General features: G+C 48.3%; 2 protein-coding genes across 5 annotated transcripts in view; both read right to left on the bottom strand.

Annotated features, from left to right (window-relative positions):
* Window positions 1-17,758, bottom strand: part of LOC121937209 (sestrin-3-like) — a 28,855-nt gene extending 11,097 nt beyond the window's left edge. The window contains exon 1 of one of the 3 annotated variants that reach the window (XM_042480192.1): window positions 17,619-17,758. In XM_042480192.1, the coding sequence (XP_042336126.1) occupies window positions 17,619-17,684 (66 nt within the window). In that variant the 5' untranslated portion in view covers window positions 17,685-17,758. The other 2 variants (XM_042480193.1, XM_042480191.1) reach the window with 2 other exon arrangements.
* A 2,881-nt stretch (window positions 17,759-20,639) lies between these two features.
* C7HXorf65 (chromosome 7 CXorf65 homolog) lies at window positions 20,640-26,030 on the bottom strand. 2 transcript variants are annotated; one of them, XM_042480289.1, is made up of 6 exons: window positions 25,634-26,030; window positions 25,188-25,274; window positions 23,986-24,120; window positions 22,919-22,987; window positions 22,064-22,188; window positions 20,640-20,899 (listed from the first exon to the last, which is right to left on the bottom strand). In XM_042480289.1, exons 1-6 carry the CDS (start codon window positions 25,719-25,721, stop codon window positions 20,720-20,722), a joined length of 684 nt encoding a protein of 227 aa, XP_042336223.1. In that variant the 5' UTR covers window positions 25,722-26,030; the 3' UTR covers window positions 20,640-20,719. The 2 variants fall into 2 exon arrangements, with proteins under 2 accessions (XP_042336223.1, XP_042336224.1); XM_042480290.1 differs by lacking the exon at window positions 25,188-25,274.
* Between the last annotated feature and the right edge of the window lie 741 nt (window positions 26,031-26,771).

The raw sequence follows: 26,771 nt of genomic DNA, 5'->3' as shown, positions 1-26,771 counted from the left end.
GACCCCTTTTGCAACCCCCCAAAAGTCTGCAAAGATAATAAAGCCCAGCAAAGGGCATTGCAGGAAAAAGGGGGTGCATTGGCCCCCTTGCAACCCCCCAAAAAGAATAAGCCAATACTAAAGCAGAGCAAAGGAGGGGGATATATATAACCCCCTTTGCACCCCAAAACTCTGCAAAGCCTTAACCAGCATAAAGGAAGGCAGTAAATGCATGGAAAAGGGTGTGCATTCTCTTTAGTGGGGGACCCCGAAGTCTGCAAAGAAAATAAGGCAGTAATAAAGCCTAGCAAAGTAGGGTAGAATTGCATGGAAAGGAGGGGGGTCTAGACCCTTTTGCACCCCCCCAAAGTCTGCAAGAGAATAAAGCCAAGCAAAGGGGCATTGCATGAAAAAGGGGTGCATTCGCTTCCTTGCAACCCCAAAGAGCTCCCCAAAACTAGCAAAGCCTTAAAACCAATAATAAAACCCTAACAGTGGTTTTTTCAAATTGCTAGAAAAGGGTGCATTCCTTTTAGTGGGACCCCCAGAGAATAAAGCCAAATAACAAAGACAGCAAAGGGGGGGGTTGCATAGAAAAAGGGGGTGCATTGGCTTCCTTTGCAACACCCCCAAAAAACTCTGCAAAGCCTTACAGCCAACAATAAAGCCAGCAAAGGGGGTCCCTACGTCCCCTTTCCCCAACCCATAATAAGCAAGAATTGAGGGGGGTTCAGTCCAGAGTTGTTTTTTTTTTTGGGCGGCAGGAAGAAGACCCCCAAATTCTATTTCCAAAAAGAACATTTTGCAAAAGCCATTCATTGTGGGGGGGGGAGGTTGGAGTCAGGTTTGAACACTTTCTGATATTTGGGGGGGGGGGAATAAGGGATGGATGGGGGGCGGGGCAGCCTGATTTTGGGGCGCCCTTTCCTTCTGCGAAGGGAAAGTGAGGGAGCCCCTTATTTTCCTATGGAGGGGGGCGGGGCTGCCCTTCCAAGGGAGAGTTTTTTGGGGGGCTTTTAAAAAACAGCGGGGGGTTGTTGGGGTTCTGGGTGCAGAGACACTGAACCCCCATTTTACCCCATTGCATTAAAAGGGGGTGTCCCAATCCCTACCATTATTATTTGGGGCTGCATTCATTGATTCATGCACCCCATTCAGATGTTTGGGGGTGCTTATTCTTTTGGGGGTGCAGCAGCCTCTGACCTGCAGCCTCTGGCGCTGCTTTCCGCGGGAGGGAGCCTCGGAGCCTGGCGGCGGGCAAGGGATCATCTTCGCTGCCGCCCTTCCTTCCGGAGAGACCCAGCAGCACCGACGCTCCTGCTTCCAATCCCGGCAGACCAAGCCGGGAGTCCCGGGCAGAAGGGGCGTGGCCCACAGGGAGCTCGCGGCCAATCAGCGGCGAGGGGGGCGGAGACTCCCCGGCTTGAGGCAGCGGAGGGGCGGAGCCAACGCGTGGGCCCGGTGGAAAGTTACCTGCCGTCAAGCCCAGAGGACACGCCTTCTTTGGAGGAAAGGGGGCGTGGCCGGGGCTCCAGCGTGGGTCTGCCTTCATGGCTCTTAAAGGAGACGCGTCCCTTTTGCATTTGAGTGGACTGCAATTGTTGTTGTTGTTGTATTATTACGTATTATTCCAGCTTTTACCAAAAATATAAATAATAATTACAGTTATAATACGCATGTATTTATATTTGGCTTTCCAAAAAATTGTTATAATTCTATTTATTATATCTCCCTTGTCCCCATTGTGTTGTTGTTGTTGTTTGTTATAACCATGTATATAATAATGTGCAATGTAGTATAAACCCCCTTGCCTTTGGGCCTCAGCTTGGAAAGAGCCCCTCCTCTCTCTTCCTGTTTCAGGTAGAGGCCAGGTGAGCCTCTTTCTCTGCACCTGAGTTGCAGTTGGCTTGATTTCGCCCTTTCCATTTGCCTTGGCAAAGTTTGAAAGCAGAGGTTTGCAGCTGCAAAGCCATTTCAGTGGATTCATTTTCTGGCAATAGGAAAATAATAGGATAATATAATCAGGCACAAAAGAAATCCCAAACGAATCAGAAGGGGAATGTGGAAGTCAAGCAGGTATTTCACTGCAGTTCCCAGCAGCCTTGGGCAGCATTGTCAAATAGGGATGGATGCTGGCATTTGCAACCCAACCACATCCGGAGGGCTGCATGATCCTGTCCTTGCTCCAAGCGATCCTCTCCCGTTACATACGCATAGCATTACAGCATTAAACGAAAGTATGTGCAGCGGTTCCAACATTTGGCCCTCCAGGACTTTGGATTTCATCTCCCAGAAGCCCCAAGCCAGCTTGGTCAGGAATCCTGGATCCGAAGTGCAAAACATCTTGGGACAAAGGTTTGGGAACCACTAGTATGTTGAATCTGTCGTCAACATAGAAAAACGAAGCAGAATCTGTTGTTGCCGTAATTCTCAAGATCTGATCCTATGAAACAAATGCAAAAATAATTTAATATAATGTTATACATATACATACATATATATATATATAATAATATATATATACAACACATACACACACACACACACATAATATATTCTCCTTTGGTGCACCAGAAAGCAAGGATCCCAGAAAGATCTTGGTAGACTTGGAGGTTAACTTCCAGCTTTAGCAGGACTTTCTGCTTCCTGGGAGCTGATGGCTGCATCCCTCTCGAAGGCAGAAACTGTGCTGCCTTCCAGATGTTGCCAGACACCAGCTCCCAGCGACCTCCTAGCCATGGCAGCCAATGGTAAGGGGTGATGGGCGATGCAGTCCAACAATTGCCCAGCTTGGAAAGGCTTCATAAACTATCCTTTCTCCCACCAATTCATTAAAAAACTGGGAAGAAGAAACTGTACCGCCCTCCAGATGTTTATGAAGCCACTTCCAACAGAAGCGAGCAATTGTTTGGACTGCAGCTCCCAGCAACCTGCTAGCCATCGCAGCCAATGGTAAGGGGTGATGGGCGATGCAGTCCAACAGCATCTGAGCAAGGATTGCTCACTTCTAGCGGAAGGCATCAAAAAGCAGGCCCTTTCCCGCGGTGCATCAAAACGGGGGGGAAATAACCAAAATTTTCTTGGGTTGAGTAAATCAGTCTGTTGGGTGGCACAGTTTTGGAAGCCTGGGTGTCTGTCATCCCTTGGGGCACTCTCCTGGCACCATCGGGCCACACGGTGCCAGGGTTTCCACAAAGGTGGTAATCCTCAAAGTGCTATGGAGAGAGGCACCGTGTGCAATGGGGCAGGCCAGAGGTGCTTCATGCCACCCTTTGCCGCTTGCCAGCCTCCTGCCTCGGCCACTGCGAATCCATGGCCCTGTTTCGGTGCTGCTGCTGTTTTGTTTGTTTGCTGGGAGGCTCCTCTTCTCCTGCGCTCTGGCAAATCCACTTTCTGCTGCCAGCTCCCTTCGGCGGCTCCAATCAGAAAGCTCCCGGTGACATCAGCCTGGTTTGGAAAAGAGAAGAACAGGGATCCCTTCCTGGATGGGAGAAAGAGGGATCCATACAGACAATGCAGCAGCCAGCCTCAGAAGACAGAAAAACAGGTCCCCATGCCTTCCTCTGCCTCCCTTTAGCATCCTTCTTTGGCCAAAAAAGAGAGGACCAGGAGAAGCCGCAAGCAACACGCTCTGGTTTTTCTTGACTTCAAAATGCCCAAATTAACTTATTTGGCCTTCCTACAGCAGCACCACAAACACTACCCAACCAGAAGCAGGGGGTCTGTGCATTAGGGACCTGTAGTACAAAGCATCTGTCCAACATCTCTGCAGCAAAACACTCTGATCTGACTCCCAAGAGTCCCAAATGAACTTATTCAGATCTGGAAGGCTTCATTCGGATCCAGCTTTCCCCCAGCAGCACCCAAAGACCGTCCGGCCGGGGCACAGCGAAAAAACATTTGCAAAGACCCATAGGAATTTGCATATGGGACCTGTAGTAAGCATGGGCGAGCCTTCCCACAGTGACATCCAAGAACCACCCAGCTGGAGCAGGGTGTCTGTGCATGATGGACCTGTAGTACAAAACATCTGTCGAACACTTGCAGAGACCGCCTGGCAAAGCGGGCAAAACATTGTGCAAAGATAATGACATTCAAGAGCCCCGAATGACTTTTATCAGATCCTGGGGTCCCTCAGTGATGGCAGCCCAGCCTTCCCCCAGCTGCAGCACCCAAACCACCACAGGGTCTGTGCATGATGGGACTGTAGATACAAGACAACTGTTGGAACATTGGCAAGCTAGCAAGACCTGGATAATGACTCAAGAGAGTCCCAAATGAGCTTCATTCAGATCCAGGAGGCTCCCAGCAGTGTCAATCCAACAGCACCCAAAGACCCACTCAACTGGAGCAGGGTGTCTTGAGGAGGGACCTGATAGTACAAGAAATCTGTCAGACATTTGCAAGCTAGCAAAGGCCTTGGAGAGTCCCAAATGAGCTATTCAGATCCGGGGGTTTCCCAGATGACAGCCCAGCCTCCCCCAGGAGCCCCCTGAAAGGTGCTTCTCCTTCCTGCTGGCCTTGCCCCGGCTTTGGGGGTGGTGGCCTTGCGAGGCGTGCCTTTCTCGTCCAGGCCGGAGGAGAGGCTCACGCCAGCTTTCCCGCTGCTTTTTCCCCTGGACATGAGAACAGCAAGGACCATGGGTCAGTGGCCAGGTCCTATTTCACATAGAAAAATAGCACAAGTGACATGTGTAGCTGCACTACTGTGTTACATACAACAGTTCAATGCCACTTGAAACATCATGGTTCCATCCTGTGGCATCCTGGGAACTTTCATCCTGCTTTTCTGGATTATAGCACTATTAGGCCCTGGCACCAGACCAATATATAGATGGAGCATGCTGAGCAAAGGAGGCATCATCGACAGCAGAGAGGCAGCTCTGCCCTCCAGCAGGAGATCCGGAAATGAGAGGCAAAGGAATGTAATTTGCAGGGATCTCAAAATCACTGTGTTTTTCCCCTTTTGAAGGTCTGAAATGCCCCTGGGGAGCGGAACCCTGAGAACTCTCCTCCTCTCTTTGTTGTTGTGATTGTGTTATTGTGTTGGCCTCCTATTGAGCTATGGCAGCCCCATGAATTCACAGGGGTTCCTTAGCAATGGACACTGCTTTAATAATAAAGCTTAATAAGAACAACAACAATCCTCGAGGTGGTTTTGCCAGTTCCTTCCTCTGAAATAGTCTCCAGCACCTGGTAATCTTGGCAGTCTCTCATCCAGTGACTAACCACAACTGACCCTGCTTAGCCCCAAGATCAGACAGGACTGGTGCCTCCAAGTCTCCTGTTGACTTATGGCAACCCCATTAAATTTCAGAGAAGCAAGGGATCCCCAGAATGGTTTTGCCTGTTTCTTCCTTTTTGAAACAGAGCCTCCAGCATCTGGGATTCCTTGGCAACCTCCCATCCAAGTACTAACCAGGATGGCCCTGCTTTAGCTTCTAAGATCAGACAGGATCTGGTGCCTTCAAGTCTCCCTGGAGACTTATGGTGACCTCATTAAATTTCAGAAAGGACAAGGTCTCCAGAGGTGGTTTTACTGTTTCCTCCCTGAAACAAGCCTCCAGCATCTCAGGGTTTATTGGACGCCTGCAGGATCCCAAGCACTATTTAAAACATATACAATTTCTAGAGTCTTGAACCCAGTCCTGTCTTCTGAGGAATTCCTGCCAGAGTTGCAGCATCTCGCCCATGAATATAGCAAGTCTGTCCTCTGTGAAGATTAAGGGGGTTGGCTGTGGCCCATACAAAGAGGGTTGCCTTACCACCGTTTGCAGGTTTGCCATGCAAAAAGGAGCGACTCCATGGTCCGGTGGCTCCTGGCATCTTCTGGCTTTGAGCTTGAGAGCCGGAGGCGGCTTTTCTCCAGAAAGTCACACTGGTTGCGCAGGGATTCTGGAGGGCAAGGAGAGGCATCAGGATGAAGGCATGGCATGGGGCAAAGGGGGCAGCCTTGGCTCCATTGCCTCCCAAAATGCAGCTGCATCGCCAACCCAGTCAACCCCCGCTTTAGGGCTTATTGGGAGTTATCACTTGGGCCTCATTCCCACTTAAAGATAAATTGGTGTGCAATCCAAATCGATGGACCAATCGACAAGTGGAGTGTGGTTCCCACTAACATTTGCCCCGAGCGCATTTCCCCCCCTCTAAAATAGTCCACTTGTGGTTCACATTCATGCATGAATCGTTTTCAAAATGGACCCGCTCCAGCTGGCTGAAGGGCAAATTTAAATAGAATGCTGACCACATCTGGTTCACAACGACCAGAATTATCGAAAAAGAAGCGGAAAACACCATGTCAAAAAGATGCAGATTAAATGGGTTTGGTGATGGCCCCCCTCCAGAACGTTTTGGCAATTCAGTTAAGTGGAAACCAGGGTTGTTTGAACTGGTTTCCCATGGCTTTTGAAAACCGGAGAACAAAAAAAAAGGGAGCTTCTCTAGGCTTGGCATGAAGGGCATAAAGGACCTGCTGTCCCATGTGTCCTGCCTAACTGAAGGACAATGGACATTGCAGTTTCCAAAGGATCTCCCACCCCGGTTTCACCCAGCCTCTTCTCGATGCAGAGACCGAAAAACCTTGGCACAAGTGTAAGGCACAGCATAAGATCCCTACCCAGCAATTCCACTTGGTGGGTGTTTGTATATAGGGAAAAAGGCGGGTAGCCGTTTTCATGCTTGGTCCCTATGAAAGAGGAGACAGAGAGACTTCTGTTATTACTGAATTGTTTGCATATGTCAGTTAAGGTAGATTTGTCTTCTGATCCCTGCTTTACAGACAACGAAACATTGTAAATCTTGCAAAAACCCAGGAGCATATAGCCTGACCAGGCAAGTAGCCTTTGTGGTGTTTTGCTATCGCTACTGTTTTATTTATTGGAACATTTGAATATTACACAATTACACCTTCCACTGAACAAGCCTCAAAGGCAGCTAATTGCAACCTTTTTTATTAAACAATAAAAGCATTTAGACTATAATGAGAGGTCCAACACTGGAACAAGAGTAGAACAGTCAACGGAGGAGAAAGCCCAATGCAATCAATGGATGCAGCGCAAAAGCTGCTTGAAAGAGATGGGGTGTGTTTGTGTTTGTGTGTTGCAAAATAGAAGAGGGACTGGCATGGCTCTCTGGAAGGCTTTGGCAACCTCCGTGGGCATGCTAAGGGCAGGACCCTCTTGGTGAGAGCGCATAGGCACGTGGTTTGGCATAAGAACACTGACCTTCCTTTCCAGAAAAACAAACATATCAAAGAAAAGTACCATTTCCAAGTATTTCATTTCAGGAAATGTACAGTTTTCAAGTTTTCTAGCACTCATGGTTGCAGAAAGTAAAGGAGAGGGGAGCAAGCGTGACATTAACTTGCATTCAGGGGGACCAGGTGCCCTCCTTTCCCAGGACACATCCTACATTTCAACCTACCTGTCCATTCCCAAATGTCTCCATTTTGAGCATGACTAAGAAGTGTGGAGTTACGTTTCAATGGGGTTATCACGCTGGGGCTGATTTTTGGGGCGTTAAAGAGAGTTTAAAGCGCCTTAAAGCAATCCCCGCAAATGAAGCGGAAACAGTGAGTCAAATGATTATCATCACACACAATGGTGCGAATAAAGGGATGTCGGAAAGGCATTGCGCCGAAAATCCCGAAAGTAAAAAGATGCGCGTTAAAAAGAGGGCGATTTTGCACATACCCGGTGCACCGTGTTCCACTTTGCAGATGTAGTAGGAGCCTCGGGGGGTTAGGTACTTGGTGGAACTTCTTCCGGAAACTTGACTAGGAAGAGGAGTTTGAGGGTCCCATTCTCTTCGCAATAAGTCAATGGGGTCTGGAAGGGGAAGAGAGAAGACAGGGAACAAAAGGGGAGCGGAGGGTGGCATGGGGGGCACTAGGCTGGACTGGACAGCCCTCCCTCTGGTCCCCTCTTGAGCCTCAACTATCAGAGACTTTGGCACCCTGGTCTCCCAGAATGCCCCTCAGCCCACCAGAAAATAGCTAAGCCAAGGTATCATCATCCTATCACCATCAATTTATTTATAGGGCGTTGTAAATTTGCACATAGTAAGGGCAAATAAAATAAGGAAAAAAGAATAAGAACCTGTCAAGTGGCGTACAATCTCTAGAACAACAACATTATATGATTAAATATCTCTAAAACCAGTGATGCCCAAACTTTGTCTTCCAGATGTTTTGGACTTTCAGGCTCCCAGAATTCCTGACGGTTTGGCCAAGCTGGCTGTGGCTTCTGGGAAGCTGAGAAGTCCAAAAACATGGAGGACCAAAGTTTGGGCGCTGCTGCTCTAATATACTATTAACTAGTATACAATAAAAAACAAGTAAAGGTACATTAAGGTAAAGCTTGGCAGAATTCCTTCTCTTTGGCTACAACTCCCAGAATCCCCCAGTCAGCACAGCCAGCTTAATATAGGGTTGGTTGTTTTTGGACTACAGTCCCAGAATCCCCCAACTACATGGCTAGTAGCTATATACAGTGGGCCCACGGTATCTGCCAGGGCTTGGATCCATGGATGTCATAATCTGTGGAGGCCCAAGTCCCATTGTTTACAATGGCGGCCCGTATATAAAATGGCCAAAATCAAAGTATGCAAATGTTTTGGCGTATTTTGAAGCCATGGCCTGGTGGAATCAAGCAGAGGAAGATCTGTGGGCTTTACCTTGAAGGAACCACCCCAGATGCTGGATCATATATTGCAGAATACATCCATCACCTTGGGAAAGCTGCTGTAAATGTAGGACTAAACCCCTACATAGGCAGCCCTGTGCTCTCTTCCTCGCCCATATTCCCCGCCACATCCTTGCAAAAAGTCCCACTGTACAGTGGGAGTGATCCACTCTCTTGGTCCGTCGGGGTCCAACGTCCATCTCACTGTCCTCTTGCCAGACCCACTTTTGCCGCGAAGGTAATGCATTAGGAGCAAGACTGAGCAGTTGATGTTGGCCAGGAACTGGTCGGTTTTCTGCAAGGAGAGTGGGCTGAGCTTGCAGGGCTTGTGCCCATTGCCAACACCCCACTATTTTCCCTTGGATGGGGCATGCGGTGTTCCCTATGGCATTACCCACCATAATCTGCCCCTTAGTTTGTGCCAGACCTTTGGCCCTCCAGGTGAAGAGGGTCCATTGCCCAGATCGAGGTGGGCATCTGTGGTAACATGGCATAGGGCTGCCAGTATTTCAGGTCTGGCCTCTGCTCCCAGTTCCCCAAGGCAAAGGGAAAGAGCCGGTCTGATGGAGATGATGCCCACTCTGCCCACCTGATTTCTCATCTCCTTCCAGCCAGGGCCCTGCCTCTCTGGCACCTTGGCCTTATCTTACCCTCCATATTAATGCTGATAAACATGCCCCGGCTGCCCTGTCCATAGGGCAAAGGACTCTGCCACCGGCCATTGTGGACCCGGAGCCATTGTGATGTCTCAGAACTTCATAGCCAGAACACTCCAAGAGAAGAACTGTGCTGCTAAAATTCCACCATCGTGAACAAACTGGCCACCAACAGTTGATGCTGGGGGCAATTTTTGGAGCATGGCTCTCCAAAACAGGGCTGGCGGCAACCTTAGAGGGTTAGGAGGCAGGCATTGGGGTACCTTGATGGCCACTTCCATAACCCTTGCGCCCCAAACCCCTAGGGAAGTGACCCAGAAGTCAATTTTGGGTCATTTTTGCTGGAATCGAAAGAGGCCTCTCCCGGCCTAACAGCCCAGGGGTCCCCAAATGTGCCCCCCCCCCTACCACCAGAAGGGCATAAAAGTCAACAAACATTTTGGAATATGGAGCATACTTTCCTCCCCGCTGGTCTAAGGGTGCATCTATACGGTAGATATAATGCATTTTGACGCCACTTCAATTGCCATGGCTCCATCCTACAGCATCCTAGATTTGTAGTTTTGGGAGCACTGGCACTCTTTAGCAGAGAAGGCTAAAAAGCTACAAATCCCAGGACTCCGTAAGATGGTACAACAGCACTTAAAGCGGTGTCAAACTGTATTGGTTTCTATAGTGTAGATGCAGCCCAAGAGAAAACTGGACGGGAACCCTCTTGCGTTCATAGAGTCTCAATTAATGCTTGGAAACAGTATTTTATTTTAAGGTATTATTGTCACTGTCTTCATCTGGCGCATGATGGAGAGAGAAAGACTATGAAGGATGGCAAAAAAGAAATCCACCTAAACATTGGAAAGAACGTCCCCAGGATAAGAACTCTTCAGTAGCGGAAGATGGTGACCTCTTCCTCACTTGACCCCACTTGAGAATGCTTTAAAGGATGGCAAGGGTGGACCTACCATATATATACTTGACTATAAATTGCCCTCATTTATAAGTCAAGGGCACATTTTGGGGTCAAATTATGGATTTTGATATGACCTGCGGGTAAATTGAGGGGAAAATCTAGGGGCTGTAACAAAGAAGCTAAGGATATGCAAAGGAAACAGTGCCAAGAACTTACAAAAATTGGTAGCAGGCATATTTGTGCCCAAAACAAATGGATGGACGGGCGAAAGAATAGAGGGGGGGGGGGTCAGTGATTCCAGGACAGATTCCATTTTGACCTTTCACCAGGGGATTAAATACAGTACTACGTACCAATTGGATATGTGGATAAGTTGACTCAGGTTTTTTTGGGTATTTTTTTTATTTATTTGACAAGAATATATACAGTAAAATCCTTTAGGGTTCCTTCCAATACTGGACTAGGAGATAGGTCCTGGGAGATAGCAGGATACATTGGTCCTCTCCTGAATTTGCATGTCCCTTCAGGAATTGCTCCAGGATTGCAAGGGAAAAAGAATGAAGGTAACTCATGGGATTGGGGAAAGGAGATCTAAGAAGCAGAACTTGGGAAAAGTAGGTTTTTGGACTACAGCATCCAGCATCCCCTAGCCACCCATAAGTGGGTGCTTATAGGAAATGCACTTTTTGAAAAAATAAAAATAAAAGCAATATTCTCAGCTGTGCTAGAAGACTGGGCTGACCCCCAGAGCTGGTGACCAAGGGATGGTTATAGTAGGATTTCTGCTATGGGATGTTGGTTTGGGAATGGGGTCGACCAAGAGGCCGGGCACCCTTCCGCCTTGACCATGGTGTCAGTCATCACGGGCAAATAGCCTCCGCTGGGGAAGAGTTCACTGACCACGGCAGATGCTCTCACGATGTTGGGCTTGAAACTCTCCATGGCGTCTTTGGAGACCCCGAACCCACTCCTGTGGAAAACAACAAAGAGACCGCCATGTAAGATACCCCGTCCCTTCCCATCTCCCCTTATGGACCTCTGCTCACTGTCCTCTTTGCTGAAGCAGCCATCTTAAAACTTGCATTAGCCAAACTCCGTGGGCAGTGCGCAATGTGTTTGAGCATACACAACCACCAAGCGAAAAACAGTACTGTATCTGATGACAACAGAATATAAAATGAACGTGCAACCAGTGCCAGAGGATAAAAACTTCAGCTGAGAAAGATTTAGCATTCTTCACCACCGTTTCTGAGATCCTGTCAGAATCCTGGATAGGGAGTTGTGTGTGAGTTGTAGCCCAAAAAGAAACTTTCCCCAAGCTTAGTTAAAACTAGATGTGGAACAATACTGGAAAAAAGATGCAAAATGGCTAAAATGCTTGGGAGAAGCTGAAAATACTTTGCACAACAGCAAAGCCCAGTTGGCCAGGATTTCTGCATGTGGATTCTTGGGGTTTTAGTCCAAAAGTGCCACACTACATACATGCAAACGTACCATACAATGCAAGCAAGAGGTCCTTCCAGTTCCCATCATGGGAGGCAGCAGAGTTCTCCTTGACTTTTTTAAAACACACAACCATTTGCATTCTCTCTACATGGGGCATTAAGGCTCAGTTGCAAAACATGCAAACATACATCCAAGTGCAAATGTGCAAACGTACATCCAAGTGCAAGCAAGTGGTCCCTCCCTGACTTCCATCGTGGGAGGCAGCATAAGTTCTCCTGTGACTTGACGTGTCTCTAACAGCAGTAAAGGTCCAAAGGCCATGATACTTACGGAGAAATTGCCATGGTAGGCAGTAAAGAGTTCTTCAAATTTCTTGCTGGGGTTGGGGAATTACAGGCATCAGAACCAAGCGGACTCTGTGGGAAGATGAATCCGAGTTAGAATGGAGCTGCCAGCATGCTATGAAGACATTGTTAGTTTCATTTTGCAATTTGTTGTAGAGGGAACACACTTGCAAAGGCTTTTCCTCCCCAGAGGGACCACTTTTAAAAACTGTGTTTGGACAACTCCCAGCACTTGCTTGCCATTGGCCAGGCTGGATGGAAAAATTCGTGGCACCGTTGCGCCAAAATGTCACTTTTCTCAAGCTCTGCGCAGAGGCTAATGGATGAAGGGCCATCTTTTGAAAAGGCAAGCCATGCTGCGGGCTGCCCTTCACAAGATAAGGCTTCCCAAAAGACCACCTTCTTACAGATTCATCCATGCAAATCTGCTCAGAGGAAGGAGGTTTAAGGGCTGGCTTTCTGGTCTGCGATGATGGGAGGCGGGTGGAAAAAGTGACCTCACTGTGGTAAAAAATCATTCTTCCCTGAGCAAGGGCAACGCAGAGGGGACACAGCCACCACATGGCCACTTTTTGGGAATGAGGACATTTCTATGAGATGCAGGTTTTGGCTGCAGCAGGGCCAGCGCCAGGAGGCCGTCTTTTTGGCAGAAATCAATCTTTTTCTAAACAACTTTGGTGTTTTTGAAATTTTGGGAAGAGACCTGATGCTAAGAGGATGCAAAAACTGCCTGCCACCCCAATTGTTTCTGGATTTTAAAAGCGCCTGGTTCTGTTTGAGAGAGGCAACATGGATATGCCGGCCGACGTTTCACAGATAAACCTGGATGTCTCTGCCAAGCAACATTAGGGTGCGGTCAAGATGGCAAAAGCTATTAATGAGAAGAACCCATAAACTAGGAGCAGCTGCAGCAGCTTGCTTTTGCCTGGAACGACTGGGAAGGCAAAGGATTGCACCCCTTCATACTTCCTCCTCCCTGCTGACCTGAGTGCCAACTACTTTTGCTCTCTGAATAAAATTTGCAATTGCATTAAGTTGTAGACAAAAGGGGGGAAAGTGGGAAGAGAAGAAAGAAACCAGGACAATCAAAGCAGCTGAGAAAGTGGGTGAAGAGAGGTTGAGTTAGGGCTGGTTCTTGCCAAACGGACAGTTGGATGGTATGCATGGTCAGTTCATGGAACTGGGTTAATTTGGTTTTGACAGAGGTCCCTTTGTGCATGCATGTCTGGTTGAGCCCTGGCAGTCTATCATTGCAACCAAGCCAAGAGGAGCCACTCCAGGAGCAGGAGCTATTCCGTCTTTAGGCTTCCCCCATGACTGTGTCCCAAATGGCTGACCTAGGCGCAGCAAACTCCAAGGTACCATCCAGCGCTCTGCATATTCTCCATAGCTGGGAAATGTTGCTGGTTATGCATGGGAATGCAGGACACCCTTTGAGTTTGGGAAGGGAGAGATAGAGATCTACAGCCCCCTTTTCACTTTCCAGGAGCATTCCTCTCTGTGACAGCACAAGGAATAATTTGCGGTCAGAATAAAAGTGGGGGGGGGGTATATGACTCTGCTGTGGTGATGGTGGGGGTGGGGTCTGCTGGTAGATGGTGGTCCACCTCAGGGCGTAGAGAGACCTGGCCATATCTTCGCGATTGCAAACCCACCAGCCAGCCCCTGCCCCCTTGCCCCACAGAGCCTTCCCGGAAGAAAAAGTACCCTTCCCACTACCAAAAGTCTGGCCTGGCCGTTGGGCTCACCTCTCCATGTGCAGCAGGGTCACCACAAGCAACGTCAGGAGGCAGACGGATCCCACACAGATCAGGAAACTGAACCACACAGCTCCATGGAGCTGCTGTCTCCTGCAGTGGGGAGAAGGGACAGAGAGAGGGTTCAGGAAACATAAACTGGCCCAAGGGGTGCAGCCAGATTGCGAACTGGGGATGGCTACTGGGGGCACAACAACTCCCTGGTTTGCAAACGGGAGTAAAAGTTATCAGTGAGGAAAGAACACACACAAAATTATGCCATATTTACCTGTATTTGCATATACCCACATTAATGACTTTGGAGACCAGGCTCTGAATGCCTGCTTGGCCATGCAAAAACCCACTGGGTGAAATTGACAAGTCACACTCTCTCAACCTATACTTTTGCCTTTGAGAAATAAATGGTTTAGCCCCATTACATACCTTTCCCCCAGTGGATAGGCCAGCTGGTCACTCCAAAGGTCTGTGTTCCACACGTTTCATTCTTCACGGATCTTTGCGGCGCGGACATAGAAAGTGTGAATTTCCGGATCCACGCTGGCAAACACTGAAGTTCATGCCAGTTGTCTTCTGCCTTCTGGGGAAGCAAGGGAAGAGGGGTGTCACCATTGGCAGTGTTAGGGACACTTCCAGGTCAGCAGGGCTGTTAATCCAACTCCGGTTTGGAAGCCTGAATTTAGAGTTGCTGTCGAGGTGCTAATGTCTATGGTTTCCAAATAGGCTTGGTGCATGCCTCAGAAAAACTCAGTAGCCCCCTCTCTTCCCCCGACACTTGTCCGAGGTCCCCAGTTTCTGCCTATGGATTCTGAGATCCACCACCCCCTCCCCCCCTTTCAGTGCTGCCTTTGTACTTGTGGTGTGACCTATGAGCGCATGATTTAAAAATAAAATAGAATAAAATTGATAGAAGATGTGAATTCATTGATTTTGCAATAGGGCGCCTGTGTTCAACGCAGGTGCACTTTACGTGGCTTTCAGCATACACTGAAAGACCCGTAGGTGGGGAGGAACTGGCAAGCGTGTCCATAAGGGACAATGGGGTGGCGGCTGCCTGTGGTGCATGTGCGCCGCACCACCGCCGTCATGAACAAGGGCTCGACCATAGGCGTTATTTGTTTACGCGGACGGACCCTGGCATAAACAAGGCGCACAGTATTGGCAAAGATGAGGCAAGTAGTTACAAAAGCAATGAATAATCGTCTATCAATTTTTTTAAAAAAAAAATAAAATTGATAGAAGACTCGATTCATTGATTTTGCAAATAATTGCAACCTGCGAGGCAAATAGTTGCAAAAACGATGAATCGAATCTTTCTACAATTTATATATATAAGCAGGCTGCTGGGCTGCCGCTTTACCACCAATGGAGCACAGATGATTGACATGCATTTGAGCGGTGCAAACTAGTGGGATGACAACCATGCCAAAAAAAGAAGCGGTTGCAAAGGGATAATGAAAAGAACCCCCTTTCTAGTGGGAACAACAGATCTTTTGGATCGATTTACCACATGGAGTGAAGGCGAATCCCAAACCGGTTAAACGTAGTGGGAATGTGCAGTCTGCGACCCCTGCATCCCCCTTGTGTGCACTGCTTGATAAAGCCTTGTCCCCGCATTCAAGGTTGTTGCCAGTACCGTCCGTCCTTGTCCTTTGTTTGCTCTCCTGTAATTACAATCATGCTCCAAGCAACAGTAGGACCTTATATGGCGTTTTCCCAGCCCAAGCAGCACTGATTGTTTGGCGAGGCTCTGGAACATGAAGTGAAAAAAGGTGGCCCTGGCCTGCACTGGAGGAGAGAAAACAAGGAGAAGAAACCTCAAAACATATCTGCCAGCCATATGAGAGAGAGAGAGGAAAGGTTTGGCATGCAGGAAATCCCTAGCTATCTATATGTTCACTACAGACATGTATGTTACGGACATTTAGGCCGTACACAAGATACCGTAGATTTAAAGAAAGGTGTATTTTAATTTTGCTAGTTGGCTGGGGTCGTAATGATTTGTCCTTACATCCGTGACAGGTGGGGATAAAGTTGGGCGATTGCATTAGTGAAAATAAACATCACAGAGGTTTCTGTATGGTGTGGCCTGAGGAGGAGAATTCAATGACAGGGGTGACCATGAGGGACCGAAGCGTGCGATGCCAACTAGCGATGCCACTGTGGTTCGGTGGGGCAAGGCAGCCTTACCTCGATGCATCAGCAGCATGGGAGCCCGTGGACCTGGTTCTGGTTGTGACTTGCGGTGGAGAATATACGGTGGAAGAAAGTGTAACAAAGCGAGGGACGGTGACGCGACATCGATGTTGAAGCCGTCCCTTTGGAGATAATGTGTGCACTCTTCTATGGTTGGCCGAGGAAGTGCAGGAGGAAAAAGAGAAAAACAAGTTTGATTGGCAGCGCTGAGAAGAAGAAGAAGAGGAGGAGGAAGAGGAGGAGGAGGAGAAAGAGAAAGAAGGAGAAGCATCATCATCATCATCCCCGGACAGGACAAAGGCAGCCCCTGCAGCAGCAGCAGAGAAAGAGGGGTGCACTGCCCCCCTTTGCACCCCATAAAAGTCTGCAAAGAGAATAAAGGCAATACAGTATTGAAGCCCAAGAAAGTGGGGGAGAGAATTGCATGGAAAAAGGGGGACCCCTTTTGCAACCCCCCCAAAAGTCTGCAAAGAGAATAAAGCCCAGCAAAGGGGCATTGCAGGAAAAAGGGGGTGCATTGGCCCCCTTTGCAACCCCCCCAAAAAGAATAAAGCCAATACTAAAGCAGAGCAAAGGAAGGGGGATATATATACGCCCCCTTTGCACCCCAAAACTCTGCAAAGCCTTAAAGCCAAGCATAAAGGCTAGTAAATTGCATGGAAAAGGGTGTGCATTCTCTTTAGTGGGGGACCCCAAAGTCTGCAAAGAAAATAAGGGCAGTAATAAAGCCTAGCAAAGTAGGGTAGAATTGCATGGAAAAGGAGGGGGGTCTTAGACCCCTTTTGCACCCCCCCAAAGTCTGCAAAGAGAATAAAGCCAAGCAAAGGGGCATTGCATGAAAAAAGGGGTGCATTCGCTTCCTTTGCAACCCCAAAGAGGCTCCCCAAAACTATGCAAAGCCTTAAAACCAATAATAAAACCCTAACAGTGGTTTTTCCAAATTGCATAGAAAAGGGGTGCATTCCTTTTAGTGGGGACCCCCAAAGAGAATAAAGCCAATAACAAAGACCAGCAAAGTGGGGGGGTTGCATAGAAAAAGGGGGTGCATTGGCTTCCTTTGCAACACCCCCAAAAAACTCTGCAAAGCCTTACAGCCAACAATAAAGCCCAGCAAAAGGGGGTCCCTACGTCCCCTTTCCCCAACCCATAATAAGCAAGACATTGAGGGGGGTTCAGTCCAGAGTTGTTTTTTTTTTTGGGCGGCAGGAAGATGAGACCCCCAAATTCTATTTCCAAAAAGAACATTTTGCAAACCATTCATTGTGGGGGGGGGAGGTTGGGAGTCAGGTTTGAACATTTCTGAATATTTGGGGGGGGGGGAATAAAGGGATGGATGGGGGGCGGGGCAGCCTGATTTTGGGGCGCCCTTTCCTTCTGCGAAGGGAAAGTGAGGGAGCCCCTTATTTTCCTATGGAGGGGGGCGGGGCTGCCCTTCCAAGGGAGAGTTTTTTGGGGGGGTTTTTAAAAAACAGCGGGGGGTTGTTGGGGTTCTGGGGTGCAGAGACACTGAACCCCCATTTTACCCCATTGCATTAAAAAGGGGGTGTCCCAATCCCTACCATTATTATTTGGGGGCTGCATTCATTGATTCATGCACCCCTCCATTCATTGATTTTGGGGGTGCTTATTCTCTTGGGGGTACAGCAGCCTCTGACCTGCAGCCTCTGGCGCTGCTTTCCGCGGGAGGGAGCCTCGGAGCCTGGCGGCGGGCAGAGGATCATCTTCGCTGCCGCCTCCTTCCTCCGGAGAGACCCAGCAGCACCGACGCTCCTGCTTCCAATCCCAGGCAGACCAAGCCGGGAGTCCCGGGCAGAAGGGGCGTGGCCCACATGGAGCTCGCGGCCAATCAGCGGCGAGGGGGCGGAGACTCCCCGGCTTGAGGCAGCGGAGGGGCGGAGCCAACGCGTGGGCCCCGGTGGAAAGTTACCTGCCCGTCAAGCCCAGAGGACACGCCTTCTTTGGAGGAAAGGGGGCGTGGCCGGGGCTCCAGCGTGGTCTGCCTTCATGGCTCTTAAAGGAGACGCGTCCCTTTTGCATTTGAGTGGACTGCAATGTTGTTGTTGTTGTTATTATTACAGTATTATTTCCAGCTTTTACCAAAATAATAATAATAATAATTACAGTTATAATACGCTATGTATTTATATTTTGCTTTCCAAAAAAATTGTTATAATTCTATTTATTTATATCTCCCTTGTCCCCATTATTGTTGTTGTTGTTGTTGTTGTTATTATATCCATGTATATAATAATGTGCAATGTAGTATAAACCCACCTTGCCTTTGGGCCTCATGCTTGGAAAGAGCCCCTCCTCTCTCTTCCTGTTTCAGGTAGAGGCCAGGTGAGCCTCTTTCTCTGCACCTGAGTTGCAGTTGGCTTGATTTCGCCCTTTCCATTTGCCTTGGCAAAGTTTGAAAGCAGAGGTTTGCAGCTTGCAAATGCCATTTCAGTGGATTCATTTTCTGGCTAATAGGATAATAATACAGTATAGGATAATATCATCATAGGCACAAAAGAAATCCCAAACAGATCAGAAGTGGAATGTGGAAGTCAAGCAGGTATTTCACTGCAGTTCCCAGCAGCCTTGGGCAGCATTGTCAAATAGGGATGGATGCTGGCATTTGCAACCCAACCACATCCGGAGGGCTGCATGATTCCTGTCCTTGCTCCAAGCGATCCCTTTACCCTGTCATAGCATTACAGCATTAAGACGAAAGTATGTGCAGCGGTTCCCAACATTTGGCCCTCCAGGACTTTTGGATTTCATCTCCCAGAAGCCCCAGCCAGCTTGGTCAGGAATCCTGGGATCCGAAGTGCAAAACATCTTGCGGACAAAGGTTTGGGAACCGCTAGTATGTTGTAATCTGTCGTCAACATAGAAAAACAAAGCAGAATCTTGTTGTTGCCGTAATTCTCAAGATCTGATCCTATGAAACAAATGCAAAAATAATTTTAATATAATGTATATACATATACATATACATATATATATATATATATATATATACACACACACATACACACACACACACATATATATATTCTCCTTTTGGTGCACCAGAAAGCATAGGATCCCAGAAAGATCTTGGTAGACTTGGAGGTTAACTTCCAGCTTTAGCAGGACTTTCTGCTTCCTGGGAGCTGATGGCTGCATCCCTCTCTAAGGCAGAAACTGTGCTGCCTTCCAGATGTTGCCAGACACCAGCTCCCAGCGACCTCCTAGCCATGGCAGCCAATGGTAAGGGGTGATGGGCAATGCAGTCCAACAATTGCCCAACTTGGAAAGGCTTCATAAACTATCCTTTCTCCCACCAATTCATTAAAACTGGGAGAAGAAACTGTACCGCCCTCCAGATGTTTATGAAGCCACTTCCAACAGAAGCGAGCAATTGCTGGACTGCAGCTCCCAGCAACCTGCTAGCCATGGCAGCCAATGGTAAAGGGGTGATGGGCGATGCAGTCCAACAGCATCTGAAGGCAAGGATTGCTCACTTCTAGCGGAAGGGCATCATAAAGCAGGCCCTTTCCCTCGGTGCATCAAAACTGGGGGGGAAATAACCAAAATTTTGCTTGGGTTGAGTACATCAGTCTGTTGGGTGGCACAGTTTTGGAAAGCCTGGGTGTCTGGTCATCCCTTGGGGCACCTCTCCTGGCACCATCTGGCCACAGGTGCCAAGGGTTTGCCAACAAAGGTGCAGATCCTCAAAGTGCTATGGAGAGGGCACCTGTGTGCACATGGGGCAGGCCAGAGGTGCTTCATGCCACCCTTTTGCCGCTTGCCAGCCTCCTCCTCGGCCACTGCGAATCCATGGCCCTGTTCTGTGGCTGCTGCTGTTTGTTTGTTTGCTGGGAGGCTCTCTCTTTCTCCTGCGCTCTGGCAAATCCACTTTCTGCTGCAGCTCCTCTTCGGCGGCTCCAATCAGAAAGCTCCCCGGTGACATCAGCCTGGTTTGGAAAAGAGAAGAACAGGGATCCCTTCCTGGATGGGAGAAAGAGGGATCCATACAGACAATGCAGCAGCCAGCCTCAGAAGACAGAAAAACAGGTCCCCATGCCTTCCTCTGCCTCCCTTTAGCATCCTTCTTCTGGCCAAAAAAGAGAGGACCAGGAGAAGCCGCAAGCAACACTCTGGTTCTTGACTTCAAAATGCCCAGAATTAACTTTATTTGGCCTTCCTACAGCAGCACACAAACACTACCCAACCAGAGCAGGGGGTCTGTGCATTATGGGACCTGTAGTACAAAGCATCTGTCCAACATCTGCATGCTAGCAACACTCTGGATCATGACTCCCAAGAGTCCCAAATGAACTTTATTCAGATCTGGAAGGCTTTCATTCAGATCCAGCTTTCCCCCAGCAGCACCCAAAGACCGTCCGGCCGGGGCACAGCGAAAAAACATTTGCAAAGACCACTAGGAATTTGCATTATGGGACCTGTAGTACAGCATTGGCAGCCTTCCCACAGTGACATCCAAAGACCACCCAGCTGGAGCAGGGTGTCTGTGCATGATGGGACCTGTAGTACAAGACAACTGTTGGAACATTTGCAAGCTAGCAAGACCTTGGATAATGACTCAAGAGAGTCCCAAATGAGCTTCATTCAGATCCAGGAGGCTCCCAGCAGTGTCAATCCAGCAGCACCCAAAGACCACTCAACTGGAGCAGGGTGTCTGTGCATGATGGGACCTGTAGTACAAGACATCTGTCAGAACATTTGCAAGCTAGCAAGGCCTTGGAGAGTCCCAAATGAGCTTTATTCAGATCCGGGGGTTTCCCAGTGATGACAGCCCAGCCTTCCCCCAGGAGCCCCCTGAAAGGTGCTTCTCCTTCCTGCTGGCCTCTGCCCGGCTCTTGGCGGTGGTGGTGGCCTTGCGAGGCGTGCCTTCTTCGTCCAGGCCGGAGGAGAGGCTCACGCCAGCTTTCCCGCTGCTTTTCCCCTGGACATTAGAGACAGCAAGGACCATGGGTCAGTGGCCAGGTCCTATTTCACATAGGAAAATAGCACAAGTGACATGTGTAGCTGCACTACTGTGTTACATACAACAGTTCGATGCCACTTGAAACATCATGGTTCCATCCTGTGGCATCCTGGGAACTTTCATCCTGCTTTTCTGGATTATAGCACTATTAGGCCCTGGCACCAGACAATATATAGATGGAGCATGCTGAGCAAAGGAGGCATCATCGAACAGCAGAGAGGCAGCTCTGCTCCCAGCAGGAGATCCGGAAATGAGAGAGCAAAGGAATGTAATTTTGCAGGGATGCTCAAAATCACTGTGTTTTCCCTTTTGAAGGTTCTGAAATGCCCCTGAGGAGCGGAACCCACTGAGAACTCTTCCTCCTCTCTTTGTTGTTGTGATTGTGTTATTGTGATTGGCCTCCTATTGAGCTATGGCAGCCCCATGAATTTCACAGGGGTTCCTTAAGCAATGGACACCGCTTTATAAATAAAGCTTAATAAGAACAACAACAATCCTCTGAGGTGGTTTTGCCAGTTCCTTCCTCTGAAATAGTCTCCAGCACCTGGTAATCCTTGGCAGTCTCTCATCCAGTGACTAACCACAACTGACCCTGCTTAGCTCCCAAGATCAGACAGGATCTGGTGCCTCCAAGTCTCCTGTTGACTTATGGCAACTCCATTAAATTTCAGAGAAGCAAGGGATCCCCAGATATGGTTTTGCCTGTTTCTTCCTTTGAAACAGAGCCTCCAGCATCTGGGATTCCTTGGCAACCTCCCATCCAAGTACTAACCAGGATGGGCCCTGCTTAGCTTCTAAGATCAGACAGGATCTGGTGCCTTCAAGTCTCCTGGAGACTTATGGTGACCTCATTAAATTTCAGAAAGGCAAGGGATCTCCAGAGGTGGTTTTACCTGTTCCTTCCTCTGAAACAGAGCCTCCAGCATCTCGGGTTTATTGGACGCCTGCAGGATCCCAAGCACTATTTAAACATATACAACTTTCTAGAGTCTTGAACCCAGTCCTGTCTTTCTGATGAAGTCCTGCCAGAGTTGCAGCATCTCGCCCATGAAATATAGCAAGTCTGTCCTCTGTGAAGATTAAGGGGGTTGGCTGTGCCCCATACAAAGAGGGTTGCCTTACCACCGTTTGCAGGTTTGCCATGCAAGAAAGGAGCGACTCCATGGTCGGTGGCTTCCTGGCATCTTGGCTCTTGAGCAGCCGGAGGCGGCTTTTCTCCAGAAAGTCACACTGGTTGCGCAGGGATTCTGGAGGGCAAGGAGAGGCGATCAGGATGAGGCATGGCATGGGGCAAAGGGGGCAGCCTTGGCTCCATTGCCTCCCAAAATGCAGCTGCATCCGCCAACCCAGTCAACCCCCAGCTTTATGGCTTATTGTGGAAGTTATCACTTGGGCCTCATTCCCACTTAAAGATAAATTGGTGTGCAATCCAAATCGATGGACCGATTCGACAGTGGAGTGTGGTTCCCACTACATTTGCCCCGAGCGCATTTTCCCCCCTCTAAAATAGTCCACTTGTGGTTCACATTCATGCATGAATCGGTTCAAAATGGACCCGCTCCAGCTGGCTGAAGGGCAAATTTAAATAGATTCTGATCCACATCTGGTTCACACTTACGCAGAATTATCGAAAAAGAAGCGGAAAACACCAGTGTCAAAAAGATGCAGGTTAAATGGGTTTGGTGCATGGCCCCCCTCTCAGAATCGTTTTGGCAATTCAGTTTAAGTGGAAACCTGGGTTGTTTGAACTGGTTTCCCATGGCTTTTGAAAACCGGAGAACAAAAAAAAGGGAGCTTCTCTAGGCTTGGCATGAAGGGCATAAAGGACCTGCTGTCCCATGTGTCTGCCTAACCTGAAGGACAATGGACATTGCAGTTTCCAAAGGATCTCCCACCCCGGTTTCACCCAAGCTCTCTTCTCGATGCAGAGACCGAAAACCTTGGCACAAGTGTAAGGCACAGCATTAAGATCCCTACCCAGCAATTCACTTGGTGGGTGTTTGTATATAGGGAAAAAGGCGCGGTAGCCGTTTTCATGCTTGGTCCCTATGGAAAGAGGAGACAGAGAGACTTCTGTTATTTACTGAATTGTTTGCATATGTCAGTTAAGGTAGATTTGTCTTCTGATCCCTGCTTTACAGACCGAACAATGTAAATCCTGCAAAAATCCCAGGAGCATATAGCCCTGACCAGGCAAAGTAGCCTTTGTGTGTTTTGCTATCGCTACTGTTTTTATTTATTGGAACATTTGAATATTACACCTTTCCACTGAACAAGCCTCAAAGGCAGCTAATTGCACCTTTTTTATTAAATCAATAAAAGCAATTTAGACTATAATGAAGAGGTCCAACACTGGAACAAAGTAGAACAGTCAACGGAGGAGAAAGCCCAATGCAATCAATGGATGCAGCTCAAAAGCTGCTTGAAAGAGATGGGTGTGTGTTTGTGTTTGTGAGGGACTGGCATGGCTCTCTGGAAAGGGCATTTGGCAACCTCCGTGGGCATGCTAAGGGCAGGGACCCTCTTGGATGAGAGCGCATAGGCACTTGGGTTTTGGCATAAGAACACTGACCTTTCCTTTCCAGAAAAACAAACATATCAAAGAAAATGTACCATTTCTCAAGTTAATTTCATTTCAGGAAATGTACAGTTTTCAAGTTTCTAGCACTCATGGTTGCAGAAAGTAAAGGAGAAGGGAGCAAGCGTGACATTAACTTGCATTCAGGGGGACCAGGTGCCCTCCTTTCCCAGGACACATCCTACATTTCAACCTCCTGTCCATTCCCAAATGTCCTCCATTTTGAGCATGACTAAGAAGTGTGGAGTTACGTTTCAATGGGGTTTATCACGCTGGGGCTGATTTTGGGCGTTAAAGAGAGTTTAAAGCGCCTTTAAAGCAATCCCGCAAATGAAGCGGAAACAGTGAGTCAAATGATTATCATCACACACAATGGTGCGAATAAAGGGATGTCGGAAATGCATTGTCGCCGAAATCCCGAAAGTAAAAAGATGCGCGTTAATAAAGAGGGCGATTTTGCACATACCCGGTGCACCGTGTTCCACTTTGCAGATGTAGTAGGAGCCTCGGGGGGTTAGGTACTTGGTGGCACTTTCTTCCGGGAACTTGACTAGGAAGAGGAGTTTGAGGGTCCCATTCTCTTCGCATAAGTCAATGGGGTCTGGAAGGGGAAGAGAGAAGACAGGGAACAAAAGGGGAGCGGAGGGTGGCATGGGGGGCACTAGGCTGGACTGGACAGCCCTCCCTCTGTCCCTCTTGAGCCTCAACTATCAGAGACTTTGCACCCCTGGTCTCCCAGAATGCCCCTCAGCCCACCAAAAAATAGCTAAGCCAAAGGTATCATCATCATATCATCATCAATTTATTTATAGAGCGCTGTAAAGTTTGCACATAGTAAGGGTCAAATAAAATAAGGAAAAAAGAATAAGAACCTGTCAAGTGGCGTACAATCTCTAGAACAACAACATTATATGATTAAAATATCTCTAAAACAGTGATGCCCAAACTTTGGTCTTCCAGATGTTTTGGACTTCAGCTCCCAGAATTCCTGACGGTTGGCCAAGCTGGTTGGGGCTTCTGGGAGCTGAAGTCCAAAATACATGGAGGACCAAAGTTTGGGCGCTGCTGCTCTAATATAATATTAACTAGTATACAATAAAAAACAAAGTAAGTAGCAGATTAAGGTAAAGCTTGGCAGAATTCCTTTTCTTTGGCTACAACTCCCAGAATCCCCCAGTCAGCACAGCCAGCTTAATACAGTATAGGGTTGGTTGTTTTTGGACTACAGTCCCCAGAATCCCCCAACTAGCATGGCTAGTAGTCTATATACAGTGGGCCCACGGTATCTGCCAGGGCTTGGATCCATGGATGTCATAATCTGTGGATGCCCAAGTCCCATTGTTTACAATGGCGGCCCGTATATAAAATGGCAAAATCAAAGTATGCAATAATGTTTTGGCGTATTTTGAAGCCATGGCTGGTGGAATCAGCAGATGAAGAATCTGTGGCTGTACCTTGAAGGAACCACCCCAGATGCTGGATCACATATGCAGAATAAATCCATCACCTTGGAAAGCTGCTGTAAATGTAGGACTAAACCCCTACATAGGCAGCCTCTGTGCTCTCTTCCTCGCCCATATTCCCCTGCCACATCCTTGCAAAAAGTCCCACTGTACAGTGGAGGTGAATCCACTCTCTTGGTCCGTCGGGGTCCAACGTCCATCTCACCTGTCCTCTGCAGACCCACTTTGTCGCGAAGGTAATGCATTAGGAGCAAGACTGAGCAGTTGATGTTGGCCAGGAACTGTCGGTTTTCTGCAAGGAGAATGGCTGAGCTGCAGGGCTTGTGCCCATTGCCAACACCCCACTATTTTCCCTTGGATGGGGCATGCGTGTGTTTCCCTATGGCATTACCCAACCATAATCTGCCCCTTAGTTGTGCCAGACCTTTGGCCCTCCAGGTGAAGAGGGTCCATGACAGATCCGAGGTGGGCATCTGTGGTATACATGGCATAGGGCTGCCAGATTTCAGGTCTGGCCTCTGCTCTCCAGTCCCCAAGGCAAAGGGAAAGAGCCCGGTCTGATGGAGATGATGCCCACCTCTGCCCACCTGATTTCCTCATTCTCCTTCTAGCCAGGGCCCTGCCTCTCTTGGCACCTTGGCCTTATCATACCTCCATATTTAATGCTGATAAACATGCCCCGGCTGCCCTGTCCATAGGGCAAAGGACTCTGCACCGGCCATTGTGGACCCGGAGCCATTGTGATGTCTCAGAACTTCATAGCAGAACACTCCAAGAGAAGAACTGTGCTGCTAAAATTTCCACCATCGTGAACAACTGGCCACCAACAGTGGATGCTGGGGGCAATTTTGGGAGCATGGCTCTCCAAAACAGGGCTGGCGGGCAACCTTAGAGGGTTAGGAGGCAGCATTGGGGTACCTTGGATGGCCACTTCATAACCCTTGCTGCCCCCAACCCCTAGGGAAGTGACCCAGAAGTCAATTTTGGGTCATTTTTGCTTGGAATCGAAAAGAGGCCTCTCCCGGCCTAACAGCCCAGGGGTCCCCAAATGTGCCCCTCCACCCTAGAAGGGCATAAAAGTCAACAAACATTTTGGAATATGGAAGCCATACTTTCCCCGCTGATCTAAGGATGCATCTATACGGTAGATATAATGCAGTTTTGACGCCACTTCAATTGCCATGGCTCCATCCTACAGCATCCTAGGATTTGTAGTTTTGTGAGGCACTGGCACTCTTTAGCAGAGAAGGCTAAAAGCTACAAATCCCAGGACTCCGTAAGATGGTACAACAGCACTTAAAGCGGTGTCAAACTGTATTGGTTTCTATAGTGTAGATGCAGCCCAAGAGAAAACTGGACGGGAACCCTCTTGCGTTCATAGAGTCTCAATTAATGCTTGGAAACAGTATTTTATTTTAAGGTATTATTGTCACTGTCTTCATCTGCGCATGATGGAGAGAGAAAGACGTAAGAAGGATGGCAAGAAAAGAAATTCCACCTAAACATTGGAAAGAACGTCCCCAGGATAAGAACTCTTCAGTAGCGGAAGATGGTGACCTCTTCCTCACTTGACCCCTCTTGAGAATGCTTTAAAGGATGGCAAGGGTTGGACTACCATATATACTTGACTATAAATTGCCCTCATTTATAAGTCAAGGGCACATTTTGGGGTCAAAATTATGGATTTTGATATGATCTGCGGGTAAATTGAGGGTAAAATCTAGGGGCATGTAACAAAGAAGCTAAAGGATAATGCAAAGGAAAACAGTGCCAAAGAACTTACAAAATT

The sequence above is a fragment of the Sceloporus undulatus genome, chromosome 7 (genome assembly GCF_019175285.1).
Source record: "Sceloporus undulatus isolate JIND9_A2432 ecotype Alabama chromosome 7, SceUnd_v1.1, whole genome shotgun sequence".
In the NCBI taxonomy this organism is placed as follows: Eukaryota; Metazoa; Chordata; class Lepidosauria; order Squamata; family Phrynosomatidae; genus Sceloporus; species Sceloporus undulatus.
The sequence above is the reverse complement of the archived record's forward strand: the minus strand, read 5'-3'. Positions and strand labels throughout refer to the sequence as shown.